General features: G+C 33.1%; 3 protein-coding genes across 4 annotated transcripts in view; 2 read left to right on the plus strand and 1 right to left on the minus strand.

Annotated features, from left to right (window-relative positions):
* The first annotated feature begins 45 nt into the window (after positions 1–45).
* LOC132550344 (holocytochrome c-type synthase-like) lies at positions 46–6,837 on the plus strand. The gene is made up of 6 exons (XM_060214390.1): positions 46–106; positions 2,571–2,879; positions 3,113–3,260; positions 3,747–3,867; positions 4,530–4,613; positions 4,953–6,837. The coding sequence occupies exons 2-6, from the start codon at positions 2,604–2,606 to the stop codon at positions 5,227–5,229; spliced, it is 906 nt and encodes a 301-aa protein (XP_060070373.1). The 5' UTR covers positions 46–106; positions 2,571–2,603; the 3' UTR covers positions 5,230–6,837.
* Positions 6,838–8,781: 1,944 nt separating this feature from the next.
* LOC132550368 (uncharacterized) lies at positions 8,782–13,374 on the minus strand. The gene is made up of 3 exons (XM_060214420.1): positions 13,027–13,374; positions 11,354–11,579; positions 8,782–9,764 (listed from the first exon to the last, which is right to left on the minus strand). Exons 1-3 carry the CDS (start codon positions 13,372–13,374, stop codon positions 9,271–9,273), a joined length of 1,068 nt encoding a protein of 355 aa, XP_060070403.1. The 3' UTR covers positions 8,782–9,270.
* Positions 13,375–15,273: 1,899 nt separating this feature from the next.
* Positions 15,274–18,426, plus strand: part of LOC132550376 (polypyrimidine tract-binding protein 3-like) — a 108,801-nt gene continuing 105,648 nt past the window's right edge. Inside the window, exon 1 of one of the 2 annotated variants that reach the window (XM_060214432.1) lies at positions 15,274–15,334. In XM_060214432.1, the coding sequence (XP_060070415.1) occupies positions 15,327–15,334 (8 nt within the window). In that variant the 5' untranslated portion in view covers positions 15,274–15,326. The remainder of the gene's footprint in view (positions 15,335–18,426) is intronic. The other variant, XM_060214433.1, reaches the window with a different exon arrangement.

The raw sequence follows: 18,426 nt of genomic DNA on the forward strand, positions 1-18,426 counted from the left end.
CGCGCATATTTTTACAACAACGGAAGTTTAAAATAACACGTTGTGAAACCAAAGTCAACTGAAGGAGCATAAACACCAACACGGGAAAGATTGCGAGAAAGAGCACGTAGGTTACTTTTTTTTCTTTAAGTGCCTGAATGGAGTAATTATACAAATAGAAAAGATGACCTTTTGTTTCATCTCTCTCCATGAAATTACTGAAATAGGTCTAATCGGCTAGATTGACATCCCGATCCGCTGGACTCGTGGAACTGACTTTACCTGCTTATGTCATCGATTTCAGTAGAAGTAAGACGAGCCGTTTGATGATGTTATTAGCATTTAACTTTTTTCCCCTTTTTGTTCTTTCCACATGGAAACACAAAAAAAGAATCAATGGAAGGAAGTATGAAATGTTTCATAATGGTAGTGTATGAGCTCTCTCCCTTTGACTGATGCAATGTCATCGATATCACAGAGCATGTAACAATGTTTATGGGGATGGTGGAGGCTTGCGTAATACAGTACTCTAGTATTTTGATGAAAACAAAATGTATTACAGTATATTCACTATATGGTATTATTCTATTGACTCTTTAAGCAACCATCCAATTTCGTTAGAATCTTACTACTAGTGTTGTGTAATATTAGTTACATAATGTTCGGTAGGCCATTTTTTCATCATCTCATTATGCTTATTGCCTAGCTAGATCACAGGAGGACAGTAGCATCAATTTGATACAAGTGTCTATTAACTTTCCTGTGGGTACAGTAGGCTTCATAAAAACTATACATTGAAAAAAGATATAAAAGCGTTCTTAGAGGAGCACAGTTATGAAACATTAAAACAGTGGGTGTATTGAAACTTTAGGTATATTATTGATTGCTAGGTTTGTAATTCAGTTTAAATGATCATCAGTAAGGAATTTCAAGGTCAGAATTACAAGTGCCAGTCTGATCATAGCAGCAGTTTTTTTCTTCTGTTTTCATGAAAGTAATACATATGTGTTCATGGTAAAGGGGTACCACTTCCTGAGCTGTTAAAACACACACACAAAATGATGTAAACAACTTACAACAACATACCTGCAGTGCCATAATTACTGTTTTTTGAACTCATGTTATCATCTGGAAACTGAAAATCTATTTTTAGTGACCTTTGTAGTTCAAATTTTGACCCCATATACAGTCCTACTCTAGGTCTCCTACTAAGCTGACATTGCATCAAGTTACAACCTATTTGGTCATCTCTTACTCAAGTTATCATCTGGAAAACATTCTGACAGATAGACAATGATACACTCTATAGTCCCCTCGGATTTTTTACTGACAGGTGACTTTTTAAAAAAGTAAACACAATGTAATGTAATCCTGGTACTAGCCTCAACGTTAACATATCCCTATGCTAAAGAGATCTTCTGTTTAGCTTGTTAGGTTAAGCATAAGAATAGTGAGTAAGTGGAGACCGTAGATTATGACTAATGACAAACAAACAAAATTACTTTGCTTTTGCTTTCAATTTTGACTTGACATGTTCCAGGGGTGCGGAGAGCAAAAGTTATGGTAACCGCTGGAGTATCAAGGATGTCTTTGATGAAGCAAATACACAAGCATCATCCAGATATTTGACAATTTGTTCAACTGTCATTTTTTTTAAATTTAAATAATTTGATGGTGAAAAAATATTGAAGTTTATGTCATCAGTTTACAATAGGGTCTATGTATAGTCTTAGATTATGGTTTAAAAAAATTATTTCAAATGATGATAGTTGTATTTCAGAATTTGTCTCTCAGTGTCCAAAATACTGCCTTTTTAGATTAGAAAAATATAAACAGAAAAAAGAAAGTCCAAAGACTTCTGTCCACTCAGATTGTTTAGGTCTGATATATGTGACATTTACACAAAATTGAAAGAGAGAATTATGTAATTATTGAAACAATTCTTGAGATTGATACGAGACAACGTGACAACTTTATTCAAAATCAAAAAAACTATAAATCGAAAACGAAATATATCTATTTTCATCCATACTTTATTTCATAATGTTGTCTTGAAAGTATAAGTATACCAACTTTTAAAATTATGTCATAAAAATTGAGAAAACAAGCAGCTATTTACATTAAACTTCCAACAACATGAGTGACTTTCACAAACTGCGTATTTCACCAATCAGTCAAATTCCTGAAACTGTATACACCTATTATTTCACTTTCAGGTTCAAGGATTCCGACTGTTTCTACTGATTATAAACACTTTACAACCCAAACTTTCAAGTACAGCATTAGTTTTATGAGGCGAAGGGAGATAAATCCTTTTCAAAAGCAGACTGAACAAAAGTTTTTCTACTATCTATTAAAATTAGATTATATATGTCAAATAGAAGCAGCAATTTGTAATGAATAACTTGATTTAATTATGATACTAACAGTTCCTAATTTTTCAATATTCTTTTAATCAGCTGGTTCTTGGTACAATCATTCATTTCACACCATGCATGATGGGTTGTACATATTGCAGTATCCATTGTGGTACTCTTATTGATAATTTGTAATGAAGTGATCAGCATCTTTTTTTATTTCTTTGTTTTTAGAGGATATTGAAGTTTCATTGATACTAAATCAACATGGGAGGGAATAACTCTAAACCAGTTACAACGGATCCACCACAGAATTCTGCTTCCCCACCATCAGAATGTCCCATGCACAATAAGACAGCTGGAGATAAAGATGTAAACGCTAACAATGTAGCCCCACAGAATTACCCTAGTGAATGTCCTATGCATCAGGCAAACAGTAAATCTAACAATGCAGCAAAGAGCTACCCAAGTGAATGTCCGATGCACCAGGGAGCAGCTGGTGGTGAGAAGAAACTACCTGATGACATTGATCCAGCAAATATGGTAACTAAAGTAGCGTTAAACTTTGCTTAGAATGACGTAAATAAAACCTTGGAAATGTCTCTTTCAAGTAAAAGTAGAGCTAACAAAATAGGATCAGTTTTGCATGTGTTTCTTCACTAGAATGTACTGAAATCAATCAATCCATATAAGTTGTCATGTTATCACTATGGCTATAGCTGCTATTGAAGACTGGGAAAAAAAAACCTTCTGTATTATGATTTTTATTTGAACAGATGCCACCACCAAACCAGCGCCCTGCACCTGATCAACCTTTTCCATTAGACAAGGACAGAATTGTATCTAACATTCCAAAGGCAGACACAAGTGACAATTGGGTTTATCCGTCAGAACAGATGTTTTGGAATGCCATGTTGAGAAAAGGTCTGATTAATTTTCAGGATTTTTTTTATATTTACCATAACCTTTGTCTGATCAAATTTGGAAGTCAATGAAAAAATTCCTTGATGAACTAGTAAGGAATTTCTAATGTTTCTTGGTCTCTTTTTCTATTTTAGATTTTTGGGGAGGTATCACAACACATGTTATATTTATGATAGGTGAACGTATTTGTTTTAGGGTGTAAAACAGGTCATTGAATATATTTACATTAAAATCTTTAAAACTTAAGTAGCATTAAGATTTCAGATTTTTTTATTCACCAAAAGCCTTCAGCAGAAATGGAAAGACTGAAAAACAAAACTAGCATATACATCATTTAAGACTGAGTACGAGTCTTCACAGGACATATGTCAGTCTAAATTGTTACATTGTTTAATGTGTAAATGTGTTTCACAAGCACTTTCTAGTCATTCACTTTGTCTAGTTCCTATTCATTATTTTTAACTATTATTTACTTGAATACTGTAGGGTGGAGATGGAAAGAAGATGACCTAGAGGCCAAAGATATGACCGACATTATCAAAATTCACAATGCTAACAATGAACAAGGCTGGCAGGAGGTCCTGAAATGGGAGGCTCTCCATGCAAAGTAAGATGTGGTTTTACAGGGTTTTCCATAAGAGCTGGTCGCCGGCCAATTTGACCGGCTACTTTGATCATTTGGCCGCCTACACCAATCCAGTTCCGTAATAATGTTCCATACACAACTACACGTACACGGCAGGACAGCCTCCTACTTTCACCACACAAAATTATGGAAAACCCTGGTTTTATCATATCACATATTTTATCATATGAATCCTATTTAATAAATAACTATTAAGGTGTGAAATAACTTTCTTTAAGTTATAATATTAAATTATGTGTTGTCCTTATCTCTGTCTAATTTGAAGGATTATGAAATGTTATGGATTCAAAACACAAAAACAGGAAGGTGTTCTCTGCTGTCTCTGCTGGCCAACCAACTGTTAATTTTATTATGTTATGATATTATGAGATGAAAGCATAAAGTTTCTTGACAAAATGAAAATCCTTGTTTAGAACAAGAATGAATTATTGATCAAAATCAAATATCCTTTGAAGTATCAGCTGTAGAAGATTCTGCAATGTTTAAAACTGGGTGTTCAACAATAGGGTCTTTTTTCAGATTAATTAGAATGAGGTTTGTGGAAGTTTATTAGGACTGAATGCTATATTTTCTGTTGAAAGTCATAACAGTCACAATCAATTCATTACTTAACCTTTTTCCAGGGAGTGTTCTACCCCAGCATTGAGGAAATTTGGAGGCAAAGCCACAGAATACTCTCCAAGGGCTAAAATTAGAAGTTGGATGGGGTAAGGATGATTATTGTTATTGCAAAAAGTCTTATCAGACAGAATTACAACTTTAATGCAAAGATTTTTTAAAAATGATGTTAAGTAGTTTACTTTGCATAGATCACTGAAATAGGTGGCATATCTACAAAATTCTTCCCTGAACAAACATATAAAAGTTGTCTCTCTCAATTAAAGGTGTCAGATTATTTAATGGAAATTTGGAGTTGTAGTTGATAAATATTAAAAAGAAGAAGAAATGATATGGTAGCATTAATAGAATTATCCATTGATGTGTATAGTACACATGAGACCAATTGATTTTAGATGTTTGACATGCTTCATTTATTTCATCTCCAGGTATGAGTTGCCATTTGATAGACACGACTGGATTGTGGATAGGTGTGGCAAGGATGTACGTTACATCATAGACTATTATGATGGTGGGAATGTGGATAAAAACTTTCGTTTTTCAATTTTGGATGTGCGGCCAGCTTTTGATTCATTTGGTGCATTTAAAGACAGGACCCATGTGTTTTTTATGAGACATGGATTCACCATCATCAACTGGTTTTCTAGATTAACTCATTCTACAGACAAAGCAAAGTCTAACACTGGTGCAGAGGAAAAATCATGAGAATGACTTTCATTGGCCATTTGGTTTATTTATTTCATTTGTACATGTACTACTTTATGACCCATCAGTATTTTTCAGACATGTACAATATTTCAAAACACTTTATTGCTAGGTAATTAATATAAAATGACATTATTTTCTGGCAGTTTGTGAATGGGAAAAATACTTTCTAAATCTGTTCTGCCACTTCAAAGGAACAATTTGATTTTTCCAGTGATGTGAATGTTCCTGCCAGTGATGTGGATGTTCCGTTTTGTGTGTGAAAACTGTAACAAGAACAAGTTGCTGTTGGTTTTTAGTTTGAGTGCCATTTTGAAAGAAAAATGTTACAAAAATTAATAGGAATTATTCCTTCAAACTGACATAAACTCTAATGGAACATTTGTTTTAAAGTAAAAATTTTCCTACTGGTGGGACTGATTCAGTCGGTTACTGGATTTCCCACATGCCAGTAAGCCATATATAACAGTAAAATTGAAGTTGACACAATTTTCAGCCACTTTTATGTTTGATTATATACTCATTTTTTTATGAATGTTGAGTTAAACCAAGGACAAAATTTGTTAGATTTAGTATCCTCAGGTGGATTTGCTATTATTGACCAGAATGAACTTTACACATTCTCAGACTTAACGGAGGAGTTACGCTCATAATAGCAACAGAATAATGTTCATTAGTACATACAATGGGAGATAACCTTGTCCATTTGATGTTCTAACAAATGTGTGGCATACCTCTTGAAGAAACCAAAGTTTGATTTTGTATACATTTCTATATACATGTACGAGGTAGTCTGACCATTACAACCTGTCAAATTGGTTGGAAGAACTGCAATCTGTATTGTATATGTGTACATTTTGAAATTGGTTGTTGACTGCAAAAAGTACAAATTGTAGTATCTTTTCAATCTCAATTGTTAACTTGCATATAGTGTATGTCTGCCAAACCTCCAGAGATGAATATCAATGTGCCTGTAATCAGCTTTATGAGCAGAGGTAATCACAAAAATGTTCATTGTGGTCCTTATGTTGTTAACAAATGGACACAACCTTTTACATAATCAATTACAATTTAAATGTTGTTTACAACTGAAAATCTTTTTATTTTGCATTTTGCAAAACTAATAACACCTCAAGGGGCATTGAAAGGACTGTTTATAAGCAAGAAAGTGGATTACCACATGATGTTCACTCACAACTGAACAATTATTGTGATCTGACACAATAAAACAGTACAAAAAGCATTAGTATAAATCTACAGTAAACAGTATTATGTTTACCCACAAGAAGTAATAAGCCCACCCATATCTGCCAACTAATGATATTTTACAGTCTTGTAAGCGCTGTTTTCAATTTTCAGTGTTATGATGTGTTGGCTTCCTGGGCAGGATAGTTATGATAAAGATATTTTGATGTGTTTTAAGACAAAAGTGAATGCATTTATTAGTTAACTGTTATAAATCTGGCATTCATTATGTGATAGGCCAGTGTATAATTAGAAGACAGTAAGGCCAATGTATATTTAAAAGACAATATATTGATCTCATGAACATGAGATTTAACAATTTATGTCTTTGTGTTAAATAAAAAGAATGTGAGTTGATCAATTAAACAAGATATTGGTATTGTTTGTCCACTATATCAAAAACATCAATATCACCATTTCACAAAACCAATAAAATAAGTGAAATGTAACAGATGGATTGAATGAAAAAATAGAGGTGGTCAGCAGAACTTTTTCAAAACTTTTGACAGGGTGTGTAACAACAAGATGTTCTCTGTTTCCAGATATTGTCTTATCATGAAGAGACCAAAACTTCACATGAGGATACACTGTGATGTATAATAGGGGTTTAAAAACTTCCAAAGATCATGCCTCTAACTAAAAATAGAACCAAGAATTAACTGTCGAAGAAACATTATGTAAGGTCCTTACATGTGGCCGAATTGTCTGAAATTTCATGATACACTGTTATATGTATACAGGTTTAAAAAGTTCTCACTGGTGTTGAAATAGAATTATGAATGTCAATACATGCAAGACTGTTACAAAATGTTAAACTTTTTAAGATAATACATAGTGATATGCAGATGTGCAACAAGGGTGTAAATAACACCCAAGGTTGCTGTTATAAGGAATAGAGGAGATAGTTTTCTTTGGCAACTAATGGTTGGCTTGAATGTTCCATCAGACCCAAAAACAAAAAGTTTCATCCACAAATAATTGAACATTTTGATAAAATTACAAGATGATTCCAGAGTGAGAAATAATGAAAAACAAAACAATTTCATGAAGTTTTCTTTTATTATAGAAACATTGATATATGTACCTTCCAGGTTTTCTTTTCAAAATGTATAAAAATGAAAAAATGACAAAAATTTTGATTGCTTTCTTGAAGATAAAATCAATATCATACTTAAAATAATGTAATCAACTTTTGCTATTCCATCAAATATTGAACATAGAAAAAAGGAGCATTGTCAAAAACAATGCAGTCAATTTGGACGGCAATATTACGGCAACAATATAAAATACTCTACACTGAAAGGAACTGAAGACACCATATAGAGTGTACTTAACCAAATTTTTAAATGAAGTTCTTATGAAATGTATTATGGCAATATAAAAAATATAATCTCTTGACATGTAAATATAATACGTTGTAAATATATCAAGAACTAGAGCTTAGAAACTATTAGTAATTCATAGAAGTTTTCTTTTAAGGATATATATACATGTACATTAGAAAGTCTGATATTCATCCTCCGTGTGAATATGGTAAGATTTTCATACAAGAATGGGAGACCTATTGCTGACTCACTTGTAATTAATATCACAATAATTTTTATACTTCAAAAAAATCTGTAGTAACTAAAGGATTTCTTTGGTAGTATCTAATGTTAAATGATAAATGTATAACATGGTTCAAAAGATTGAATAGAGAAAAATATTAAACTGAACTTTTATCCAGATATCAGGATAAGAGGAACAAGAAATGTAGACAAAAAACTAAATGATCTATCAGTTTTATATCACCTTGCTCATATTCAACATTGTTGATTGGAGCAACAGGTTACAGATTTCCCTAAAGCATGCCCATTAAAGCAACTAAAAATTCTAAAGTGAGATTTCATATAAACATATATGATAAAATGATAAAATTCAAACATTTTTAGCTTTAGAACAAAATCCCCTACTAAGAACTAAACATGAACATGGGGTTATGTTGAAAGCAATAGGTTAAAAAAAAGGTGCTGATGATGCTTCAAGGCAATGCAGAAACAAACAATCTGAAATAAATGTTCATCAACCGAGGTTCTGTAATACCCTTGTCTTTCAGGTATCCATACGTTGATCCCATTACATTGTATATTATGTATCAAAAGACACAAAACAATAATGACTCTGGAGATTTCGTCTGTGTTCTCTTACATCTCTAGCAATTCTTGTATCCAGAATTTAGTAATTGTAGCAAGCAGGTTATCAAAACTTTTTAATAATAACATACAAAATACTCAAGTTACTGAACCTTCTGAAATGACACAATTTTTTTTTATTCGACATACTGTCTTGTACTCTGTAAAAGTACCAGGACAGCTTAAGGCAATAATATATTCATCATTCTTTGCTCCAACAAAACAAAGGGATGTCACTCTGGCAGATCAAAATGATATTCAAAGACAGATTATCACTAAGCTGAAAATTGGAACTGGGCTAGTTTAGATAATCATTTAAATATCTTAATCAGAAATATTAATTAAAAGTAAATGCAACTATACAGAAAATGCATATTTAAATAGTGACTATCAGTTAACAAAGGATAGTATACATTTAACTTTGAATATATTTTGTCATCTCCAAATTTCTGAACTGGATATTGATTTCAATGAGACAATTATTATCTGTTTATGAATTTCATCTGCAACACATATCCCCCTCCTTTTTTATAATTATTTTGAGGGTTTTTTTTAATTCTTTTCATTTGAAAGCATAAGCTATGGTCTCTAGAAAGAAGGTAAGAATTATCATTGATCACATTCATTAGAGTTCTTGCTTTAACATTTTTAGAGCTCTTTCAAGTTGTTCTTGAGAAAAGTTCTCCTTTTCCTCTTTTTTGTTTACTTTTTGAGTGATTTTTGCTTTTTTTCCCTCAAACAAGATATCAAATCTCCTGTTTTCAATTTCAATAACATCTTCCATTTCAGAAACTTCCCTGACATTAGACATATCACTACCTGGTAACCAGTATCGATACTTGTTGTTTACAGCAAACAAGAATTGGAGAACATTAGGGTAGTTCATTACCCCCATAACATTGGCACGATACTCTACAGCATTGAAGGAGATTTCTTCAATCATCCCAGGTTGTTTTGGCACAAGAATCAAGATGGCAGGAAAGTCAAATGTATCATCTTCTAGACTCAGTCCCAGAGATCTGAAATCTTCGACAGTTGCATCCACAAACCTTCCAAAGTTAAAATATTTCTGGAACCTCACTGCCAGTGCTTTGAACAAGGATGGTGTATCTTGAGTGTCTGAATTACAAAATGACAAATACAATGATAAGCATTATACCTTATTCTATTGTTTAAATAAAAAAATCATTTATGGGTCTATTATATGTACAGTAATCATGAAAGTCTGTATAACATGTCATATCTGAAAGTATGCAAAATTGATTACACATTCTTATTTTGCTAAGGAGTGGCTAGGAAAAGAGTGCACAGATCCAAACCAAGGCCTCACAAAATATTTACATATCTATATGTTAGCTTTGGTCCTAATTTTAAATTCAGCATGTGAAGATCAAGTGATACTAATGTAACTTTGATCTGTAACCTTCAGTGTGGATATGTTTATCTAAATTTCTTGATACAATGATACAAATTGTACATAGATAAATAGATGGACAAAATGTATACTGGACACAGGTGCTTTGACCTTTTTTATCCAGATTTTTTTTCTCTTCCTGGGCTGGCTACAGTGTCACTCTAGGTATGGTTTATATAATTATTTGACCAACATTTGTTGATCTTATTTTTCAAAAGATTCTAAGGTTGGTGCATTTACCATTTTATTTGGTAGGGTGTTCCAGACATTAACAACTCTGTGTAAATGATCTTCATATATCTATCTGTTTGTTCTTTCAATATACACAGCTTTTATTAGTTTTCATCTTTATAAAGTTATTGGTGACCTGCAGATAATATATGTTACATGTTAATTTGTAGACTTGTAACATATCCTCTCTCAATATTCTGAATCTTAATGTTGGTAGTTCTAATTGATTTAGCCTTTCTTTATATGGTATGCTTTTTATTGCTGTTATTTGTTTTGTAACCTTCTTTGACCACTTTCAAGCTTTTCAGTATCTTCATTAAATTGGGATTGCAGACATACCCTAAATGCAGTGTGACAAGGGCCTTGTACAGCAGACAGAAAGTTGTGTTGTCCAGATAATTAATCCCGTGATTTTATCTGCCTTATTTACAGCAGCCTGGATTTGATTAGGAAACTTAAGCTCATCATCTATTATGATCCCAAAGTCATTCTCTTTTCTGACAAGTTCCACCTTCACTTGTCTGTTCTCAGGATCTTTATATGGGAACAGGGGAATTTCACAATTTTTTCCCTATTGACATAATTTTGCATTTGTCCAAGTTGAATCTCGGTAACGATGTATCAGACCATAACCTTTATGCAATCCTTGTTCATGTACAAGCATGCTATTGGTCAAGTATTATTACTTCATTTGCATGTGCCTCTTTGTTTTTCAGAGGAAGTGATTTAAATATTCAAACAAAATTGAGCCCTCCGATCATGCCAGAAATTAAATCAATGTCATCCTTTTGAAGAAACTTGATAATCCATTTGTGAATTAATTCATTTGAAAAAACTTGATGGCCTTTCACCAGAACATGTTGGTGAAAAAAGGATATTCTGTACTGTAAGTCTATAAGCTCTATTAGAATCCTAAAATCATTTGAAGGAAAATTTGAAACATACTTTCACCAGAGCATTAACATATGTTCCCTTTGGGTTGGTGAGCTTATGAACCTTACCCACAGCAAAAAATTAAAATCTAAATGACATTGATGGAGAGATTATTTTAATATATACAAACCAGTCAATATTATGACAGGGAAGCGTGAAGGTGTTGTGGAGAAACATTCCACCAGGAAGTCTTGAATATCCTTGCCCTTCATTCTTAATGTATGGTCTGGTAAAGACTTAATTGCAGCAATCTTAGCATCATTAGGATTTTTAGCAGATACCCATCCCTTTTTCTTATGCTGGATTCCTCCATATGGATATACTCGTGCTTCCCCATCTTTGGCCGGGTTGTAACCCTGAAATGATATTAAAGAAGAAACCAGAGACAATTAACATGTATACTATTGATGTTTTTGCAGTAGAATTATATTCCTTACTATCCAAGGACAGGATAGTTATACAGGTTTTTGGCTGAGTATACAGTCCTGCGTTTCCTGAAAGGATCTTATATACCTCAAGTTTAGGCAACTGAGTTTGAGAATTCTTGTAGCTGATCATTGGCTGCTTGTATTTGATTCTAGTTTTCATGGGAGCAAACAGCATTAACATAACCAGAATAATGATGCTTTTAGACTAAAATATTTTTTCCCTTAGACAAAAATTTTACATTTAATCCAGGGCAATACAAAGTTAGAAGATATATGTAAGCAAAACTATATCACAGAAATCAATATTTTTCTATGCTGTTGTTAGTGATCAACTCTTGGATCTCTGAATTAATATAATTACTTCAGTTAGTTATTGTAACAGAGACAATTAAAATATTTTACAATACTGTCATTAAGGATCAAACCTGGTATCACTGTTCTATCAACCTGATACATTAACAAATCAAATGAGTTGAAGAAACCCATCTAGCCAATATGGTACAAGTGTACTTGAAATTGTATTTAACCAGGGTAGCTTTGCCTTTGATTCCAGCATAGAACTGGTCCTAAGTTTTCCTTAAGAAACATTGTGATGCTTTAGAAACCAAAACAACATATTTTTGTCTTTTTATCTTTTGCAGTTAATAATGGGCATGGGAGGAGCAGTAGAAATATTTGTCCATAGAGAGTGAAAAAGACTGGGCAACTGTGTTCCCTATCATTCTCCATATTTCTGAGGGACAACATCTCTAAATGTTTTACAAATAGACAAAAAATTTATTGCCAAATGGTATAATTTTCTGAATATAAATATTTTCATTCATTGCCTTTAAAATCACTGATGTAGTACAAAAAATAACATTACATATACATCTCTCTCACCCCTTGGGCCTTCACCGCAGGTTTTGCAAAACTTTGAATATAAAAGATTGCAAACAAGCAGCATGATTGATTTTCAATTAAATAGTGCATTGGTAATACAGGTATTTATGTTTCAATGTATCTACCAGAAACCTTGTCCACTGAAATGCAGGAAACCTGTTCGTAAATAAATACAAGAGAACTAAAACTGGGCCCTTCGGTTTACCTTCTGATATTAGATAAAATTGGTTATAGGAAAGAATACTCTTGCTGAGTTGGTCAGGAAGTGGCTTGATGCAATGTTAGATAATAGGCTGCACAGTCCCAATTTCAGAAAAGAATCAACGACTCAGGATAGGTATCAAACATTAGTGCTTGTGAACCTAATCCCCCCTTTTCGCAAGAACATCTCGTTCATTTTCGATGTACTGCTTGTATCACCTATCTGTACAAAGAGTTACGTTAATTCTGTGGAAAATGATCCTAAAGCGAAAGTTATCACATTATTACTTACCATGCTAACAAGAAGTTCGTGGTTTTTTGCTTTGTCAATCATCCCTAGCCAAACAACACCCCTGGCACCGACGGCCATTTTCTTCCATGCCATAGACATGGAACCATCGTGGAAAATAATAATCCATGGATCGTTACATTTCAGAACGACTTCTGTAAAATTTTCCTGACTGAGAGGGAAAATGTCCAAATATTTTTCCTCTGGTGCAAATTCTGGCGTATTACCTTCTTGTTCTTGCTGTGCACTAATGCCAATCAAACACAGAAATAGATAAATAGCATAGAAATGCATATTGATTATTATAATACTAAACGAAACATGTACCGAAACGTTTCGCAGGAAGTACATGTGTATTAGCTTGGTTGGTTACAATTCCGAGGAAGACCCGGAAGTAAAGGAGATTCCCGAATTGGCATTACTTAGTACGGAAGCCCAATCGTTCCAGATGCTGATTGGTATTTCGCGAAAGACTGAGGAATCGCTTCCTTCTATCGTTATCAGTCGTTACGTAAGCAGATAATGAAGTTTAAAAGGAGGAAGCACAAGGCAAATATTTGCGATGATAGCTAATTGAAATAAATTCAGGAACTTTTAATACTTAGATTCCATATTATACGTCCCAGAAATCTCAGTTCATGCAAACACACCAGAAATTATTACTTTCCAGTTCTAAAAACATAGAAAACTGTCAATTTTTGATGATGATGATGATGATGATGATGATGATGATGATGATGATGATGATGATGATGATGATGAATCTTGGTAGGGGGCTCTTGTGCATTTCTCTCTGGCTGCATTGATGGACCCCTGTCGAATGTCGAGCCGACAAAATGAAACGAAGGGCAGTAACGCTCGGATATCAGATAGACTTGATTGCCTGTTTTTTCTACTTTCCGGTAGACTTCGCTTCGAAAATTACAACGAGCTCAGTCTAACGGGAAAAAAGTTGTAACTAAGACAGGTAATCCAGTCTAGGCGATCAAATGTTTTACTCATTAGTGTAATGATTGTGGGGTTAGGGAAATTCGCTCTCACATCATAAGGAGACAAAATCACAAAAACAGCTGTATATTTTGTAATATTCTCTCAACACAAAAAGAATAACGATAAAGGAAAATAAATAGCATCCATGTGGAGTTAGATTATCTCCCCTGGACCATACAATCATGTCATATTTTAACACGCATATCCTACATACACAACATTAGACATAAGCATTGTGTGCTACAAAATCACTATCCTTATGTGACGGAAAATTGAAAATAATAATAATATTCGGAACTGTGTTTTTTTTTTTTGCTTTTTTAATTTCGATTCGATGACGTTTTGCGCAATATGACGCCTTAAATCAGGGACGTATATGACAGACATATACGTCCCTGCTTAAATATAGTACAAAAAACGCACAAGAGAACATATATCACCTTAACATAATTCAGAGTGAGACACACAAGGAATTTAACTTCGTCATAGACCTGTTTCATCTTTCTAGGACTCGTCAGTGATGCTAAGTGCTTACATTTTGAAGCCTTTGACGCTATATGACGTCACAATGTCGGGAGCCCGGCGAGTGTACAACAGGTCAACTTTGTTATACTAGACATATAAACTTATACTTCCCGTGTAATGCAACGGGAATCGCCATCCAATCAAAATCCCGTTAGATCATATTACAAGTGTGTCAATCATAAAAACAAATAAACACTGAAATAGGTGTTATAACATTGAGTTATATGCACATGTGGTAGCTGTATCATAAATACGTAAATAAAAATACATTGATAACACCTTGTTGTAGGGCTGGTGTTTTCAATGGTGTCAGGTCGTTTCGGTAATAAGTCGTTTAAACTGGAAAAGGCATTTAATTCCGTTGTTTCAATTGTAACTGATTATATGATATATTGTGAGATGTCTGTGCCCAAGGATAATACCGTGTTGTAAATCCCTGATGTGTCTCAAAGATTTATTTTTGTCTACTTATATAGCACTTGACGTGTAAAAACTCGTTTGCAGCTATGTTCTTCCATACAAAGTGGGAAAACGTCATCATTTTCTGTTTCCGGTGATAAATATTTATAGTGTTTTATCAAATTTTATCAATTATTTGAACAAAAATGTCCTAAGGTTTAAGAATAAATACTTAGATCCCAAAAAATGAAAAAAATACGATTTTTTTTGTTGTTTATTCATATTCATGTAATGTGATTTGCTGTGAATTTTACCGCCATTTTGAACCTGAAAGGAAACGCAAGCACAAGACGTCATTGTTTTGTACTCAAGTGAGTCGTTGTTGTACTATGGACGGGTAAGCTGTTTGATCGGCTAAACTGTTTGTCTTATGTCATATATACGGATTGTATTTACCTACTGTCATTTAATGTATATTCAGCAAAATCGTACAATGCTTGTCCAACTAAGGAAGGGAATGCTTGTCTGAAACTGAAAGTCGCATGGTTCAGTCGTTATGAAATAATTATTGAAAACATTAATTTAAATGTCATGAACATATACCATTGATATCTTGACTTCCAGTCTTAAAAACTTGATACAGTTGCCAATTTACTTAAAACGTTGAAATTATGACAAACTGCAATAAATTCGAAGCGAAACAAGGAAGCAAAAAACGTAAACATTTGCATCCTCGTTTCATGTTATGTCGTGAAGACCTAGATCTACGTCGTTTATACATTTTTGGGTATTTGAGTAATTGTTTCAGCACATGCTTTCCTTTATGGAGAATTGCAATTTCCTATGATAAACGTGTTTATAATGGGAATTATAATTGGAATGTAACAAAATATTTAAAATAAACCACTAACCGGATGCTGAAGCAACACAAATTCTTCCTCAGAATGTCACTCACTTAAAATGTATAATTATGCACAGTACTACTAAAATATTATTTTACTTTGTATTTAATAAGCACAGTACATAACATCCTTTATTCTGTCATATTGGAGACTTAACTTTCTCTTATTTTCAACTGAACTTTTTGATTTTTTATGTCTCTATTTTACGTTTTGGGGGAGAGGGTGTTGGTTGTTACTGTGTGTTGGTTGTTACTATGTTACTAGAGCTGGGTCTGGGAATATTACCCATTGAAAGCTCTGCTCGGCGGTTTTATCATACACACCTCTTCTTTTTGGGGACAAATGTCATGTCACTAGAAGGTAATGACATTATAAAGGACAGAGAAGTTTAAGTGTAGAATATTCCATGACTCATGATATTTACATTCTGAGCTATTTGTAAAGTCACTTGATTTCAGCATATAGGTACATGTTATAGAGTCCATATGTAAATGTGTGTTGCAGATTTACAAATCCAATGCAGTGTACATAGTGTGCTTCAAAACTATATTATTTCCCCTTTTTTCAAATAAACTGTTCTGTCTTCACTCTTTTGATGACAAAACAAAGAGTAGATTTTTTCAAAGTGCAATTACAGGTATGTTTTATTGATATTAAAAATGAAACTTCAGACAAGTTTTTCCCATTAACAAGTTAAATGAAGCAATATTAATTACTCCAATAACTGGTAGCTAGTTGGTATTACCAAGCAACTGCCATTTGAATTCATTGAAGGAATATTAGAATAACAAAATCTGACTTTTGTTGAAGTTTAAAGTGTTACCTATGCAAGTTCCTCTTAGCAGATTTATTTCATATTTATCCCATGGTATTGTATCCTTAAGTTCTTCATCTAATCATGATTGTATTGAGATGGTCATCAGTCGGGGTTTAGGATTCAAAGGTCACTTTTCACAAGTTATCAAACAATATGATACTTCCATGCATAGGTACATGGACATTTATCTTTTACATCTATTTTCTAGTTTCACAAGGTGTTGTGAGATTTGGCTGTTTAGTTTAGAACAATTCAAAATCTGGATGGAAATGTCTTTGAACAGATTTTTGTAATGTTAATTGTTTTCACTAATCCAGAAATAAGAATTCAGATCTTGGAAAAGTAATTCAGAAGTTTTCCCTGCCATATGAGAAATTTTGTTGTGATCAGTAATCCCTGCCAGAGGTGGACAGAATACTGTTAAGCACTGTATGTGTGTAGTCAAAGCGACTGCTGCCAGATCATCACCTGAGGCGTCATTCTGTGAGACTGATAGATTTAATGGTACTTCATAATAACAGGACATTGATTTAATTGTGAAAAAAATATTGAAGAGAAAGTTCTGGTCAATTCTTATTTTCAAACATTTGATTACTTCTTACCAATTCAGTATCTATATATTTGTCAAGTTCTACACAGGGAAACATTGTTCCGTATTTATTTCAAATGATTTTGAATGTTGAGATATACCAGGATTTAACATTAGTTAGAAATCATCAGAGGATAAAATGAAGAAAAAAATGTAATGAACATTTCATCTTCATGTATAATCTAAGAAATGCAGAGTAAAATTTGATAAATAATGATGAAACCCCAGTCCATCAATTCTTCACAGCACAGAATATGGATTTTCATGTTATCAGCAATACAAATGAAAGCAAACTGAAAGAATAAAAATAATCCAGTTTCTAAATAACAGTATTTTATTGCTTTCAAATCAATGAGTCTTCAGCATTTAAGGCATGCTCAAGCAATTCATTCAATTCTAAAAAACAGATTCAGACTACAACAAATTGTCTTATTTAATGGGAAATTAGTTGAATTGTGTCTAAACACATATAACAGTAAATACATTGAACACTGTGCATATCATATTAGGAAAACATTGCAGGTTATAAACTTTTTTTTATACAACATCACTGTTGATATCAAGGAAACATTCAATGTATTACCCACAATAATTGACTTAATTGAATAACTACAACTTTCATTTATGAAAATGAAAAAAAAAAGTAACTAGCCTATGAAAGACATTAATCTGTATTCAGAATAATTCCTAGAAATTCTGAAAACAACCAACAGCATCATACTGACCACTTAATTGTCATTTAATCAAGGGAGATGACTTCAGTTATATTGGGGGCAGTGAGGAAGAGGGTTGGGGGTGGTTAATCTGTGCAGTTGGGAAAAAATGGATATTGAGATGATTCTGGCTGGGAATGAAGGTGTACAGATTATCAGGGGTCCACTGTATATGAAATAATGATATCCCCACATTTTGAATATTAGTTCTTCATTTTTAATTAATACAATATGTGATCCAAGCCTTAGTATAAAGAGTGGTTTTCCTGGCATGTACACAACTGGAATATTGGAAATGCCATAATCAGTTTTTAGAGGCAAATTGTTTTCAAATTGTGTAATTATCTGTAATTAGCTATCATGTTTCGTCTGTCGCTTTCCATCTTGTGTAAACTGGTTACATTTTAAACCTTTACTTAAGTTCCACCAGTAGGATTCATCTGAAACTTGCTTTGAATGATCCTGAGA

Source organism: Ylistrum balloti, unplaced genomic scaffold (genome assembly GCF_031769215.1).
Source record: "Ylistrum balloti isolate Yb309-2 unplaced genomic scaffold, AGI_CSIRO_Ybal_v1 Utg370120, whole genome shotgun sequence".
Taxonomy (NCBI): domain Eukaryota; kingdom Metazoa; phylum Mollusca; class Bivalvia; order Pectinida; family Pectinidae; genus Ylistrum; species Ylistrum balloti.